The 16,714-nt window shown below is 41.4% G+C and overlaps 1 protein-coding gene across 1 annotated transcript in view; it reads right to left on the reverse strand.

The window, feature by feature from the left end:
- Positions 1-558, reverse strand: part of LOC110165440 (ninjurin-2-like) — a 202,670-nt gene extending 202,112 nt beyond the window's left edge. The window contains exon 1 of the mRNA XM_020930634.2: positions 466-558. Coding sequence (XP_020786293.1) covers positions 466-558 — 93 coding nt within the window. The remainder of the gene's footprint in view (positions 1-465) is intronic.
- Positions 559-16,714: the final 16,156 nt, after the last annotated feature.

The following is a 16,714-nucleotide window of genomic DNA, read 5'->3' on the forward strand; positions in this document are numbered from 1 at the left end:
TGGTTTAGTCCTGGTTTAGTCCAGCTCTGGTCCAGTTCTAGTCCAGGTTTAGTCCAGGTTTAGTCCAGCTCTAGTCCTGGTTTAGTCCAGTTCTAGTCCAGTTCTAGTCCAGCTCTAGTCCAGCTCTAGTCCAGCTCTAGTCCAGCTCTAGTCCAGCTCTAGTCCAGGTTTAGTCCAGGTTTAGTCCAGGTTTAGTCCAGGTTTAGTCCAGGTTTAGTCCAGGTTTAGTCCTGTTTTTTTTACCTGGTTTAGTCTTGGTTTTTTGGCCTGGTTTAGTCCAGGTTTTATTGGGTTTAGTTCAGTCTTAATTTGGATGTGGTTTGTGCAAATGGACCTTGAGTCGTTATTATAAAGCGACGCCAATAACTTGCTTTAAATTATTAATCGCTACGGCAACGGTCCTCACTTTTCATCTTTCTTAAACCCACGAACCCACTTTTTGTGTGTGCACTGTCGTCCGCTCACCTGCAGGGGGCCTCCGGCTGGCATGGTGGACCTCAGCGACGTTAGATCCAGCTCCCTCACCACGTCTCCACGCTCCATCTTCAGACTCTGCATGGTTACGATATTAAATCCTCACAATCTCTAAATTTAAAAAAAACAACAAGCAGCAAAGTCCTCGCGCTCTGGATCCTCTCCGTCCGTACGACCAGCAGCTCTGACGTGGAAAAGCCGACGAAGACGACGAAGAGGCTGAAGAGGCTGAGGAGAAAGAGAGGGACCGCTGACGCCAGGCACGAGCCCTGATACGAGAGGAGGACGGAGCTGAGGACAACAATCGGCCTATTCTCCCCAACACAATCTGACCCTGTATCCACGAGCGCAGGACTGTTGCTATAGCGATTATTAATTTAAAGGTGCACTGCGCAACTTTTCTGCTTTTCTACTATTAAGTCCTCAGGGAGATGTTGTTGCCTTGCCTGGAATGTTCCATGGTATGATATTAAAATCATGTGTCGTTCATTCTTTTTTCAAAATAAAACCAAAAACAAGAAAACGGGAAAAAAAAAAAAAAAAAAAATTCTGCAGTATAAATCCAAAGTCCAAAACCAAAATGAAAATAAAATAAAATAAAATAAAAAGGGATAACGATTAGTTTTTCAGTTTTTGATTTTGTGTTTAAATGAATAATGGAAAAAACAGATAATGACCGTTTCGTTATGTGACCTAAACTGTGATGCCGGACTGAACCAGGACTGAAACAGGACTAAACCAGGACTTAAACCAGGACTAAACCGTTTTCAGCCCTGGTCTGGTCCTGGTCTCATTCCTGATCTGGTCCTGGTCTGGTCCTGGCCCAGTCTCGGTCTCAGTCCTGGTCTGGTCCTGGTCTAGTCCCAGTCTGGTCCCGAACTCAGTCCCAGTCTGGTCTCGGTCTCAGTCCCAGTCTGGTCCTGGTATGGTCCCAGTCTGGTCCCGATCTCAGTCCTGGTCTGGTCCCCATCTGGTCCCGGTCTCAGTCCCAGGCTGGTCCTGATCTCAGTCCTGGTCTGGTCCCGATCTTGTTCCCGATCTCAGTCCTGGTCTCAGTGCTGGTCTTGGTCCCGGTCCGGGTCCCGGTTTAGTCCTGGTTCAGTCCGGCATCGCAGTTTAAGTCACGAAAACAGGAAACAGCCATTATCCTTTTTTTTCCATTTTAGTTTTGGAGACAAATAATGAAGAAAATAGTTGTTTTTTCATTTTTTTATTTTTGGTTTTATTTTGAAAAACACATGAACGAATGATACACGGATTCATTAAACATTTCCATCTAGGATTTACTCATTACGGATGTTTCTGTTGCTCAAAAATACAACAATTCCTCTCCACAGATCTGAACTGTGATGAAGCATAGTGCTGTAAGCTGCTTGTAAAAAAACTGGAAAAAGTGTGACGTTCTAAAACTTTTGATCAATAGTGTAAATTGTGGAACATTCTAGACACAATTTCCATGGAGACCAGCAGTTGGTTGACCTTGCAGAAATGTTGCAGTGCACCTTTAAAGAACAGATATTACGAAAATTGACTTTTATTAGTTTTTAAACATGTTAGACTGTTGTTCTCTCATCATAAACATATCTGGAGTTGTATTTTTGCTTCATTCATGTTTGTTTCATTAAACAAAATCAAAATCATCATCAGTTTGCATTTTGCCAGTGTTGTTGCGTCATAGATAAAACTCATAAGTTCTTGTACATCATTTTTGAACCCATAACACATCACTGGACTCTTCTAAGGTCAAATCTGGCATATTTTGGTATAAGGAAATTGAGGGTTTATGAGCTGTGGGCCCAGACTTGGAATTCAAACTGTACTTAAAGGGCCCGTCTCATGCAAAATAACTCTTTTCACATTGTATCTTCTGCACATAAACAAGCACAGTTTGGGTTTTGGAACATCCATTACACAATAGTTATGAAATCTTACTGATTTCTTGGAGTCAGTCACAGACCAGGAACTATGAAAGTCCGACTATTGCTCCTCCCCCCGCCCGTCCTGAGAAAGCACAGGCTCCGCCCTCCAAACGTGACGTAGGCTCTGAGTGAGCCGCCCTTCCTCCGCCATCTCAGGGAGGGAGGGGGAGACAGACGTGCACCCTGATAGTGACAGGAATAAACTTTTATTCATCATGGAGATACAGCGCGTTCAGCCACATGTGTTGGACCTGGAGTCGGACGAGGACTTTGAGGAGCACGAAGCTCAAGTACCGCGTCCACGTCAGCTGAACATTACTGATTGGTAAAGTATTAATAAACACTAGAAGATAAACTTATTATATCGTGTTCACAATGAGCTTATGCTGTCGCTTTTGTTTAGGTGTTCATGTGAAAATTGTCAGACAATGCGGGGCGGAGGCGGTGGAGCGAGGAGGGGGGCGAGTGCGAAGAGTTTTCTGCTACGTCAAACGCGCCACAGGTGTATCTGCCGCGTCATCGTTGTAGCAGCTTTAGTTCATTGTCACGTGGGAGGGTGGCAGAAATACGCTGCAATTTGGTGAAAAAAAAAAAAAGACGAATCAATCTAAAAAACACTTTGGCAACATATACAAGCGTAACCTGCATTTGAGACACTTTTATTGTTGCGGGTCAATTCCGCTTTATCGATCTCCCCCACTTCCTTTTAGGTTGCGGGGTCACCGTGTCACTTCCTCCTCCTCCGCTGTGGCTGTGGCTGTGGCGCGGTCTGGGCGTCGGCAAACAATTCCAATAAACTTTCAAACTACGACTCCTACAACATCCACTTTTAGAGCCTCCATACAGATTCATACAAACCGGGGCGTGTTTGGAGAGAAGATCACAACCCGAAATTCAAAGGTCAGGGTTTTTTTTTTTCCTATGGACTGACTGAACTCCAGCATTGCAGAATTTCTCAACTCAACTAGAAACCGATTGATGGCGAGCTTAACCACAACCTGAACTAAGATTGACTTGGACTAAAATACCAAATAACTGGACTGTTTTTTATTTTCTATTTTTGTTTGTTGTTGTTTTGTTCTGTTATTTTCAATATACTTCACCCAAACTTCAAATTCCTGTCTGTCTCTTCACTCACACTCAGGCTCCTAAAAGGACAATCTTCTGATGCAGCCTCTGTGGCCGTAGTCTGCCCCTAGGCCCTAACAAATTTGCATTACACAAGGCTCACACATCACTCTTAGAAGGTAGAAAGCTCTGAAAAGTTGATTTTGCATGAGATGGCCCATTTAAAAAGGACTAAACAAAAATATAGTCAGAGAGGAAAAACACTAGTACACGAGACCAAGTCAAACACACGAGGAGCTGAACTCACTGACCAAACGAGGGCAAACCTTGAACTAAATGTGGATGAATAGAAAAAAGAACATTTATTCAGAAAATTACATAAATAAATACAAAATAATATGTACCAAGTTTCATTTTGTTGGTTTAGTGTTTTGTAACTTTGTCCATATTTACAGTTTTCAGTTTTCTTCCTGCGTCCGTCCTGAGTGAAGCAGCCAACGCACGTACACAGCTCTGACTTTGTGCCTATTTGCCCGTCACAAACAGCGAGCGTGTGTCGACGGGTATTTATCACATCGTGGAGACTAAAATCTATCGATACTCTGCAGTGGCGTCATGCTGGTATGTCTATGATGGAATGTTCAGCACTCGTCAGTTCTAAGATCAACTGAAAGCTCAAGAAAAAAATCCAAAATTGAGTTAAACCGCATGTTTTCAAGAGGCTGTGATCAATACGAGCGCTCATGGTCCTGTTTAGAAGTTTGATTTTCAACAAAAAGGTGAGAGCGACTAACTGAAAATGCCTCTGAGTTAATGCCTGCCAGCTTGGGACTGTAATTTCATGTGAGGGACTTGTTTAACAGCACAAACCAACTCACCTGTTGTAGTTCCAACTAAAGTAGATCTTTTTGGTCAGATTGTGTTTAAATAAATCCCAGATTATAACCTAAATATCAATATACACTCACATCATGGGGCCTTCCTTCCTTCTGGGAACAAATATCAGGTCACTATGATGTGATAAATTCTTTATTATTAGATTGTGGTGGATACGTCTGCCACCACTCTACAGTGTTTAGTTTAGTTTAGTGTTACAGTGAGTGTGTACACATGCACATCAATAACCCGGTTATGATCGGGTTTTTTGAGTATCCCGGTTTCTTCATGGTGCATATTTACGCAGTAACCCGTTTATGACAGTATCCCAGTTATTAGAAACCGGGTTACTGTAGCTGGTTTATTCCGATAGTAACAGGGATACTGTGGCATGTAAACGCAGTATCCTGGTTACTGCAACATAAAGTTGAGTGCACATGCGTCCAAAAGACACTTTCCAGCCTTTTCACCACGACAGTAGCGACATAAATAAAGTGACCAAATGAATGAAATGACTGTAAAATTAAGAGCTGCTCTAAACCTGCACACGTACAATCTGCACTCGTGTGACGCTGAAAAGCTAAAACATGAACTATCTCCAACACAATATACACACAGAACAGACTCACCATCATTAGTGCCTCTTCTGTCACAAAAAGAACACACATAATCCACAGAGTCGTGTCTTTTAGTCCAAAAGAAGCTGATCGCATCAGCGGCACAAGGAGCGAGTGTTTTTATCACCACTAACAGTTTATGCTAATTAGCGTATAGGTGAGTTTCATTGTTGACAAAAGCGCGCGTTGCATGCTGGGAATTATTTTGGTCGGCAGCAAGAAACACTAATTCAACATGACGGACGGAGCGAGAAAACACGTAAAGGGTATTGATCCCGGTTATTTATCCACTCTAACGGCAGAGGACCCAAGACCATTTGACCAGAAATTGGTCATAAGCATCGACGGAGCCAAATCACCTTTTCAACCCCGACAAAAGGTGGAACAAACCAAATTTCTGGTCAGAATCGCCAACTACCTGGACAAATATTCACTTTGGTGATATCCACAATGACTTGGTGGAAACTCCTGGGCCATTCACAGCAGAAAAGATGAAAACCTCCAAGAGTCTCGATGTGTTGTTGAACTTGTTGGAGTCCACGGTTTGTTAGGATCTTCTACGTTTGCTCTGCGGATGTTTGAAAGCCGTTTAATTCACCGTTAGTGGTTCTTTTCACTCAGAATACTTCTTCCGTGCTTCTATTTGTGCATCCGATAATGCAGCAGGAATTTACCATTATCGGGGATAAATACGCGAGGTTACGCACTGTGTTTGACGCTACCGTGTTTCTTGCCTCCGACCAAAATATTTCCCAGCATGCAACGCGGGCTTTTAATAACAATGACGTCAGCTGAAACTCGCCTATACTCGTCTATGTGCTCTTATACTTGTTCTGATACAGCTCAAAATCAACCTTTATTTATTTTACAAAAAGGGCCTTGAGAATTATCACCAACAGTCATTGTAGAGAGACGTCCAACCCAATATTTGCTCAACTTAAAGTGTTGAAAATGCAGGATATTGTTGACTTAAGTCTCCTCAAAGTCATGTATAAAGCAAAGTGCAATGTGTTACCTGTAAATATTCAAAGACTGTTTGAGATGGAAACAAGCCACTACAATTTAAAAGGAACCTACATGATTTAAAAACCCAGATTCAGAACCAAGGTTATGGAGCGAAGCGTCACTGTGAAAGGAGTTCACTTATGGAAGAGTCTTGACAAAGAAATAAAAGAATCAAGTACAATGACGACATTTAAAAAACATATAAAATCAAATGCAGTGTGTATGTATGAAAAAGAAAACTAAGTTGTTGTGTATAATAATGAAGATTTACTGTTTGCAATTGATCAGTAATTGTGCCTGAACTGATATGGAATGTTTAGTGACGATCAGTGTTGATGTTTTGTCTTGAAAAAGGAAAAGGGGGGAAGATAACATAAGATTTTTTCTTCTTTCTACTCCTTTTCATTCATTTCTTGTGTGTCTGATGTTGTGACACTGTCGATGTCTTTTAAGATAAGATAAGATAAGATATGCCTTTATTAGTCCCACAGTGGGGAAATTCCAGTGTTGCAACGCACAATTTCAGAATAGCAGGAAAAGGTAACACAGATAATAAATAATAGCTTAAAATAATTTAAAAATAGACTTAAAAATAATTGCACATGGTTATGATTGACTGGTACATGTTCAGTGTTAACAGTGTTTGTTGTAAAGTCTGACAGCAGCAGGAAGGAAAGACCTGCGAAACCTCCTTCACACAGCGAGGGTGAATGAGTCTGTCACTGAAGCTGCTCCAGAGCAGACAGAGCGTCCTGCAGGGGACAGAGCGTCCTGCAGGGGGTGAGACTCATGGCCCAGCATAGAGACGACCTTAGTCAGGACCCTCCTGTCCCCCACCTCCTGCACTGAGTCCAGACAACAGCCCAGGACAGAGCTGGACTTCTTGATGACCTTGTCCAGCTTTTTATGCTTTATGAATGAAATAAATAAATAAATAAAATAAATCCTAAAGGTTAATTTCTGTCCCGTAAATGTGACTTTTTCCATATCGATACCTGCCCCAATGAGTATTTAGTTTCGACACTAGTGGCTGTGGTTAAGTTCAGTCTCCGCAAAATGAATATAAGTCAATGCAATGTCTCCAAAAACCCGCGGAAGTCCAACATTTGTGTACGTGCGTGTGCGTAAAGTTAACCGAGGTCAGATGTGTTCCAGTTAAAGCACTGAGGGGCCACTGTTTCAAGTTTACTGCGGCAGACGGCCCCAGAGCCGCTGTAACAAGCAGGAAGAAGAAGAAGTACGGGAGCTGACATCTTCAAAGCCCCCGAAAAACTCCAAAACAAGATGTGCAGGGACGGCGGTGCGGAGTCTCAGGTGACGTCCAAAATCAACTTTATTTAAACGGCTTGGTCAGAAAATAAATAATATTACGCAAGTGGAAGTACAAAGTATTAGTCCAAGAAATTAAAAGTTAACTACCGCGAGTGTGAGTAATCCTCTGGAAGCAATATCTGATTTATAATTGAAAGTTAAAGACACTGTGCCTCATTGTTACAGCCTTGAAAATGTGAAAAACAGAATTATTTCATTTCAAACCGTTTCCAAGGTTATCCCTCACTTCCCAGCATCTTAATTATTCACCTCGTTTTAGTTTTTAAGTGTTTTTCAGAGCGTTCAAGTGCTCAGAGTGGGTTTGAAACACTGGGTACGTTCACTTTAATGGAAATGAAACGGCAAAATGTTAAATAATGACGAAAATCTGGTGTTTTTTTTGAAGAATCGTCCAAGAAGAATCCATAAGTAAATCATGAAGGAACAGAGCAAGAAATATAAATGTTCAAATAAAGTAATATTTTCAAGATGAAGCTTTTGGGATTTGCATTGAGCAGAGTAACCAAAACTTTTACTCAAGTAGGAGACGCTGTAAAATAAACTACTTAAAGATGCACTATGTAACTTTCTGGTTAGGAGTCCATCACCTGCACCGTCACCAGGACTAAACCAGCTTTAAACCAGGTCTAAACCAGGTCTAAATCATGATTAAACCAGGTCTGAACTAGGTCTAAAATCAGGACCAAACCAGGACTAAACTAGGACTAAACCAGGACTAAACCAGGTCTAAACCAGGACTAAACCAGGCCTAAAACTATTACTAAACCAAGACTAAATGAGGACTAAAACCAAGACTAAAATCAGGACTAAAACCAGGTCTAAATCAGGTTTAAAACCAGATCTAAAAGAGGTCTAAACCAGGACCAAACCAGGTCTAAACCAGAACTAAACCAGATCTAAAACTATTACTAAACCAAGACTAAATGAGGACTAAAACCAGGTCTAAACCAGGACTAAAACCAGGTCTAAACCAGAACTAAACTAGGTCTAAATCTATTACTAAACCAAGACTAAAGGAGGACTAAAACCAAGACTAAAATCAGGACTAAAACCAGGACCAAACCAGGTCTAAACCAGAACTAAAACCAGGACTAAAACCAGGTCTAAAACTATTACTAAACCAAGACTAAAATCAGGACTAAAACCAGGTCTAAATCGGGTCTAAAACCAGGACTAAACCAGGTCTAAAAGAAGTCTAAACCAAGACTAAACCAGGACTAAAACTGGACTAAAAACAGGACTAAGCCCGGTCTAAACAGTCTAAACCAGGACTAAACCATGATTAAAACAGAACTAAACCGGGACTAAACCTGGTCTAAAATGGCCTATACCAGGACAAAAACCAGGTCTAAACCAGGACTAAGCCTTGACTAAACATGGACTAAACCAGGTCTAAACCCAGAACCAAACCAGGACTAAACCAGGTCTAAAACCACGACGAAACCAGGTCTAAACCAGGACTAAGCCATGACTAAACCATGACTAAATCAGGTCTAAAGCAGGTCTAAAGCAGTAACGTCTTAGGTTCTTTTTAAAGACAGTGCAGTAAAGTGTGTTTACCTTGTTGACATGTTTCGGCTGCTGCATCTTCAGAACTGTCACGGTGTTGGTGGTGACGTGTCGTATATCAGCTGTTGTTACTTCCTGTAGGCGTGGTCAGACCTGATGGACCTGCAGGTCGCTCAGACTGACCACGCCTCCCGTCGCCCGGTGTCTCTGGAGGAGGGTGTCCCAGGTGTGTGAAAGGAGGAACGCTCCGTCATCACGGTTAATGCTGTCTGTGCCTCGTTTCCTGATTTCACCGTCCTCCTTGATCCAGCGTTTGAACTTGTTGTTTTCCGATCCAATGACCCGAGCCCCGTCCCGATCCATAATGTGGTTGTTCCTTTTACAGTGTCTGATATGGCGGATTTTAGGTTTTCCTGTTCTGCTTTGTCTTTTTGTGTTCTGGTGAGTCTCCCTGACGTTTCCTTTTCGCATTCCTTTTGGTGTTCCTTTTTTCGGATGTGAAATGCCCGGCCTGTTTCCCCTATGTATGATTTATTGCATGATTTGCATTGAATTTCGTAGATGGCATTGCATTTTTGTTCTTGTGGGATTTTGTCCTTGGGATGTACGAGTAGTTGGGCGAGTTTTGTGTCTGGTTTTACTGCAGTGCTTATGTTGTGTTTTTTCATGGCTCTCTGGATGGGTTCGGTTATTCCTCTGATGTATGGTAGTGTGACTATGTTTTTGTCCTGCTGCCCTGTGTTGGATTGTTGTGGGGGTTTTTTTCGGTGTTTGTTGGTTTTATTGATAACTTGTTGTCTGCCTTTGTTTATGGCCCAGCTGGGATATTGACATTGTTTGAGTGCTTGTATGATGTGTCTCTCCTCTTCCTCCCTGTCGGTCTGTGATGAGTGTGGCCCGTTCGAGGATAAAGCAGGTCTCAAACCAGGACTAAAGGACTAAAACCAGGACTAAACCATGCCGCGCTGCTGCTGAACAAATCATGAAGAAACAAGAAATACAAATGTTCAAATAAATTAATATTGTCAACATGAAGCTTTTGTGATTCGCAATGAGCAGAGTAACTAAAACTTTTACTCAAGTAAGAGACACTGTAAAATATATTACTTAAAGATGCACTATGTAACTTTGTGGTTAAGGGTCCATCACCTGCTTGTTTCTATGGAAATGCCATTGCTCTGCCTGGAATGTTCCGCAGTATGACTTTAAACAGCTCTGCCTCATATTTATTCAATTACAGGTGGTTTTATGGCTCAAAAATACAGCCATTCGCCTCTCCACAGATCTGACCTGTAACTTGGTCTGGTTTGGTCTCCATGAAGAACAGAAAAGTTTAATGCCACACTGTGAAACATTCCAAATAAAGCAATAAAATCTCCATGGGCAAAAACATGTGACAGACTCTACCAGAAAAGTGAAAATCAAGTTTAAAACGTACAATTTCTACTTTCTACAAAATCTACTCGAGTAAATGTTTTTCACGGGTTCTATTCCTGGAGCGAACGGGACCTTTTGCATGTTCTCCCTGTCAGATCAGGATTTTTATTCATCCCCGAGGGCAAATTATTTTGGTTACAGATACGCAGCCAAGAAGCAGAAGAGAGTTACAAAAATAGAAAGTGTAAATATCCATAACATGAAAAAAAAAAAAAAAAGTAAACAAGTCTTTATCAGCGAAACCCCCAGAGAAAATAAAATACACTGACATTTTAACTTGATTTTTTTTGGGGGGGAGGGGATTTATTCAATGCTTTTTTCCCACATAAGCTGCAGTATATATGCATAGTTTTAAAATTAATATCAACATTAATTTATTTTTTGTTGTTATTTCTGCTATGATTTAATTAGATTCATGTTATGTTTTCCATTGTAAAAGAATGTACATTTCTTACTTGCTCAAAATAAATATATAAATCAAGGTACATACATAGTTTTTTACTTGAATTATAAAAATATAGTACCCTCATAACATATTTATACCTCTAAATATAGTTTTACAGCAGTGATGTATGAATTGAATCTTTAACAGCCACATCAAATCAATAACATCTGCAGCCTTTTACCATCTAAAAAACATAGCAAAAATCAAAGGTTTACTGTCTAAATCAGACTTGGAGAAACTTATCCATGCGTTTGTCTCCAGTAGGTTAGATACTGTAATGTTCTGCTCACTGGTCTCTCCAAACGAGCTGTGAGACGCTGCAGAACATCCAGAACATCCAGAACATCCAGAACATCCAGAACATCCAGAACGCTGCAGCTCGGGTCCTGACTAGAACTAGGAAGTACGAGCACATAAGTCCTGGTCTCAGGTCTCTGCACTGGCTCCTGTGCCTCAGAGAATAGAGTTTAAAGCAGCTCTGCTTGTACAAGTGTCTCCATGGCCGAGCACCAAAGTCCATCTGTGACATGTTAGTGTCATATGAACCATCTCACACTCTGAGGAGCTCAGGGACCAGCCTCCTGCTGGTGCCCAGAGTCACGACTAAACAAGGGGAGTCAGAGTTTCAGGTTCATGCAGCTAAAACCTGGAACAGTCTGAACATGTGAGACAGACTCTTCTGTGACGCTGTTTAAATCCAGGCTCAAAACATTTCTGTTTAACTGTGCAAATAACTGAAAGGTTTTCATTCCGCACTCTTCTCTCCAATTTATGTCTCTCTTTTTTAATTTTAATCTTCATGATTATTTATGTTTTGATTTGTTTTTATTATGATTTTAATGTATTTCTTATTCTGTAAAGCACTTTGAATTACTTTGTGTACGAATTGTGCTATACAAATAAACTTGCCTTGCCTATTACAGTGTGTGTGTGTTTGTTCTCTGTTCGTGTTTTGGTTTCCCCGACCAACAAAAACAAGTTGTCTGTATTATTAAAAAAAAACAAAAAACATTTTGTGGTCAGTTAAAGATGCACTATGTAACTTTAACTTTAACTATGTTTCTATGGATTTGTCATTGCTCTGTCTGGAATGTTCCACAGTATGACATTAAACATTTATTCAATTACAGGTGGTTTTAAAGCTCAGAAATACATAGAAAAACAAATATTTTGATTGTGAGTAGGGCCGCCTCTCCACAGATCTGACCTCTACTTGGTCTGGTTTGTGTAACAAGTGTTTGCTTATTACTTAGGTAATAAAAGAATAACGAATGTGTAATGATTGTAACTGTAATAACCATGTAGTAACTGTTATGACCGTGTAATAACTGTGTTATGACTATTATGTGTACTTAGCAAGGTTGAATGATCAGAAGATTCTAAGTAAGGCTACTGGAGGGCAGGGGCAGTAAATTGAGGCATGGGATTAGTGGAAAATGAATAAAGTGTATTATACAGGAAGTAAGTGAGACAATAAAATATACAACAGCTGCAGCAACAAAAATCAAACAACTCAGTTAAATGTCCTTGCGAACTGGGTCTGGTTGCCCAGGGTGTGAACAGAGTCCAACTACTTTAAAGTCCAGTATTATTATTTGAGGTTGTATGATGTCCATAAAGCGCGGTTGATTGAATAATTTCGTAGTGGATTTAGCTGGAGTAGGTGGGAGAGAGAGGATAGGCGATTAGCCTCCTACCAGACCGAAGCTCTCAAAAGGACAGTTCCTAGCTCGCCATCAATTTGAACCCAAGTTTGGGCACCTGGCCTGTGTGCACATTAACAAAAGGCCTCTTAGAACATATTTTCAGTTAGCGTTAGCATTGACATTAACATTACAAGAATTCATAAGTGAATCAGTTACAAGATTACAACTAATCATGTGGAGCACATGCTAGCAGTTAGCATGCTAGCTGTTAGCATGCTAATGCTAAGCTAACATGGATATATGCTACATAAAGCAAGACATAGGGCCATGACAAAATGGCTGACCTTAGCATTAGCATGCTAGCGCTAGCATTAGCACTAGCAGACAAAGCCACAAGAACAAAAGCCATTAAATACATCAATAAACAGGGTTCACTTCTAACTTACCAGTTCAGCAGTGTTTTAGTGTATTGAAAGCACACGTGACAATGTTGCATACCGGGTCTGGTTCTAAAAGATGTGAATGGTGAAGTTAAAAATGGGAACATGAGAATTTGAAATGAAACAGTGTATATGTACTGACCTTCAAGCTCTGTCCCCTGGCTCCTCTCCCACACAACTGAGGAGAGAGAAGTCAGGGGACCTTATATACTCTGATTGGGGATGTGTGATTGGATAATTGGTGAAATGGGCGGTGTGATGGGTGGTGACAAATCATGTGGAGAGGGGAAAACCTGGGTTGGATCTGGATAAGGGAATTGAACTTTACCCTGGTTACATTTGGTCTCCATGAAGATAGAAAGGTTTAATGCCATACTGTGAAACATTCCAGACAAAGCAATAACATCTATATGGAGAAAAGAATTTGACAGACTTTACACCAGAAAAGTTTCACAATGCGCCTTTAAAGATTCACTTTTCTGGTGGAGACTTCGCCGTCGGCTCGTCTCCACAGGGAGGTTATGTGTAAAATAGCAAAACATACTCAATGGGTCAAATCCAAGATAGTCCTGACCTAACCAGTCTGGCGCCACCTAGTGCCTCCGCTCAGTTTCATTTCTCTCCAGCGACTAGGTCAGGAATCAGAATACACTAGAGCAGGTGTGGGCAAACTATGGCCCGGGGACTGTATGCGGTCCTTTAAACCATTTAATCCTGCCCGCCGAACTTGAATAAATTACAATAATAAACCTTGTTGATGTTTTATTTTTCCTGCATTTCCGGCGTTTCCCAGTAGATGGCGCACTATATATATACATTGAGGTGTGGCGTATTATGTTGGCCGCAGTGCTTTGTGAGAAAGCGACAGGAGTCATTTTCGGACGGAGTATTCGGACCATGAGTGAGGTAGAAGTGTTCAAGACATAAGGCTGTTTCCATTTTGAGTGGATTTAAAGAAAAGCCAAAGGACTCTCAGATGAGGTGTTACAACTTTGGGTCTGGTTGTAATCCACTGTAAGTTTCTGTCAGAATAATTTTATTATCCCATATTTGCTAAATACTTGTGTGATATTCTAGGCCTATGAGTTAACCATTTATGTACTACAATTCTTTGATTTATAATGTACCAATCACTTGTATGAAAATGAATAACCTCTGTGTGTTTGACAACTGTGTGCAGTGTCCTATCGCTCTAGTGAACCTCGAGATGATTCCTCACATGAAGCCAACTTCCACTGTCACACATGCAAGAGTTATGATGGTGTCTGACCTAAGGCACCTCCTGATTGTTAATCATGTTTTATGTGTTTGTACTATGCATAGCTTCATCAGTTTCTTATTATGTCTTTGCTGTTTCCTCTTCCCCTTGAGAATTATCGTTCTGTAACTAGGGCCTCCTAATGAAATAAAAAGAGGAGAACGGCCTTGAGTCATCAGAACGTGTGGAGACTGTTGGTTTTGATGCCCACTCTCTGCCCGTTCTCCTCGCGAGTAAAACTGAATTAATCTCTTGTCTTTCTTCTTGTTTATAATGTTTAGATAAACCTAACAGTTTCAATGCGCACATCCTCGTGGCTCCGGCTCTGCTTCTCAACGAGATCCATGCTCTCATTCACGTTTCCCTGTGGTGTGAAGTGGAGCGGATCTCATTCACTTTTCATGTATTCTGAAACTTTCGCATCCAAAAGTTGCAACGCATCGTCCTACATGAGCGCAAATACGAATGCAATGGAACCGGGGTATTAACACGTCATGTCCTGTCTCTTGTCCGGCCCTTTAGTCAAATTTTAGAACCCTATGTGGCCCGGGAGCCAAAAAGTTTGCCCACCCCTGCTCTAGACGGTTTGCAAGAACCCCGGAAGTTGTAAACCGTGCGCCGGCCAATCAGAGAAGAGCTGTGAAGTCATGACGTCAAACTCAAGCGTTTGTCTGGGTCCCTTTTGTGGAACAGCACAACAGTAAACAAACCGTCGAGATGGATGTAGACGAAGACAGACATTCTTTGTTGGCAACGATTCCTGAGATCGAGGATTTAAAGCCGGAACAAAGAGAATGTTTGGTGAATTTTATCAAAGGGAAAGATGTTATTGTCCTTCTTCCTACGGGATTTGGAGCATTAAATACATCATGACCAAATATCAGGAACTGGGTAAATAAAAAAAAATACCCACCTACTGTCGAGCGAACGAATCCTAATGCTGCGAGGTCAGACGGTTTCCACAAAGTGAAACCGGCTGATGAATCAGGCTAATCCTGACCAAGACCAGCTCAAGATCTGGAGATGGGTCCCACTGCTCCTGGCAGGATTAACCCGGCTGCATTCAAGGATGGGTCAAATGCAGATAACAAATTTCCATACGGGGACAATAAAGTGATCTTACCTTAACCTGAACCTGCCTTAAAGTTAAAGGTGCATTGCGTAACTTTCTGGTGGAGGGTCCGTCAAACGCTTTCCTCCATGGAGATGTTATTGCTTTGTCTGGAATTCAAACCATTCTATCTTCATGGAGACCAAACCAGACGAAGTTACAGGTCAGATCTGTGGAGAGGCGACCCCGCTCACAGTCAGAATGTCTGTTTCTCTAGGTATTTTTGAGCTTTAAAATGTAAAGTAGAGCTGTTTAAAGTCATACTGTGGAACATTCTAGGCAGAGCAATGACACGAAAACAAAAGAAATAAGCAGGTGACAGACCAAAAAGCCAAAAAGTTACATAGTGCACCTTTAAACTTAAACTGCTCTACAAAGGGGGAAAAATAAGCCTCAAAACGTGAAGCAAAGTTACAGAATTCCTCATAAAATCCTTTTCAGTCGCCGCTTTGTGAAGGTACAGTGTGTCAATTTCCAGATTGGTCCGAAATGAGAAGCGCTGAGTGTTAAACTGAAAATAGCAGGTTTATTAGATTAGAAGAATGAATGGGGTTTTGTCAGAGGCCGGCTGAAGGAATTTGCCGCTGTTGACTTTAAACAGACTTTTACAGAATGGACTCTTCCCCCAGGGCCCGGCCAGGCTCACAAAGGCTGAGGGCCACCAGCACTGACAGTCGTACAAGAGTGATTTAATACACGTCTATAATCCTCTACGGCAGGAACGTCATTACAGTGAGTGAACAAAGATTATATGTACCTCCCATCCTCATTTACTGCAGTTTTACTACGGGTTTAGAGGCGATAAAAGTGAGGACGTGACAGGAGCTACTGTTCCTACTGTTCCTGAATTTTTCTTTAAAGGGACAGGCCGGAATTTTGGGGCTGTCGATGTGAATGTCTGTGTTGATGGAATAAAAATAACCTTGCGTCGCATGAATCGTCGCATTTTGAGGGACTATTTTCTCATATATCAGTCCGCCGCTGCCAAGTTTTCTATCAGGAAGTACAACTCGCTGCTTCTGCTCAGACATAAATCCTTCAAATGTAAGGTTGGTTTTACTTTGAAAGTTATTCTATCGACGCAGACATTTACGTGGACAGTCTGGTGTAATAATAGATTTTCTTCGGGTGTTTTGTGGAGTGGGTGAGACTGTTTTTAGTGGCAGGATAAACTATGGCCATTGACATGCACTAGTCTAGCACCAGTGACCTCTGCAAATACAAGGACTGGATGGAATATTTTAAAAAGTGTCTCCACACGTCTCCAACACTCTGGCTCACGAGAAAATGAGCTCCTATGTCCAAAATTACGGACTGTCTCTCCTGGAAATTTACATACATTGACATAGTTCACCACATCACATTTTCTTCACCCAAATCCAATCTCCCATGGAATATTGAAACTTTTGAAGTCATATAAAACCTGAAACCTTTCAATCTTCACAAACCTGACCAAGTTACAGGTCAGATCTGTGGAGAGACAATCCCTCTCACAGTCAAATCTGGAAATTTACATACATCTATTTTCTTCTGCTTATCCGGGGCCGGGTCGTGGGGGCAGTAGTCTAAACAGGGAC

The sequence above is a fragment of the Boleophthalmus pectinirostris genome, unplaced genomic scaffold (assembly GCF_026225935.1).
Source record: "Boleophthalmus pectinirostris isolate CB_2022bp ecotype Guang Dong unplaced genomic scaffold, ASM2622593v1 HiC_scaffold_18, whole genome shotgun sequence".
Taxonomy (NCBI): domain Eukaryota; kingdom Metazoa; phylum Chordata; class Actinopteri; order Gobiiformes; family Gobiidae; genus Boleophthalmus; species Boleophthalmus pectinirostris.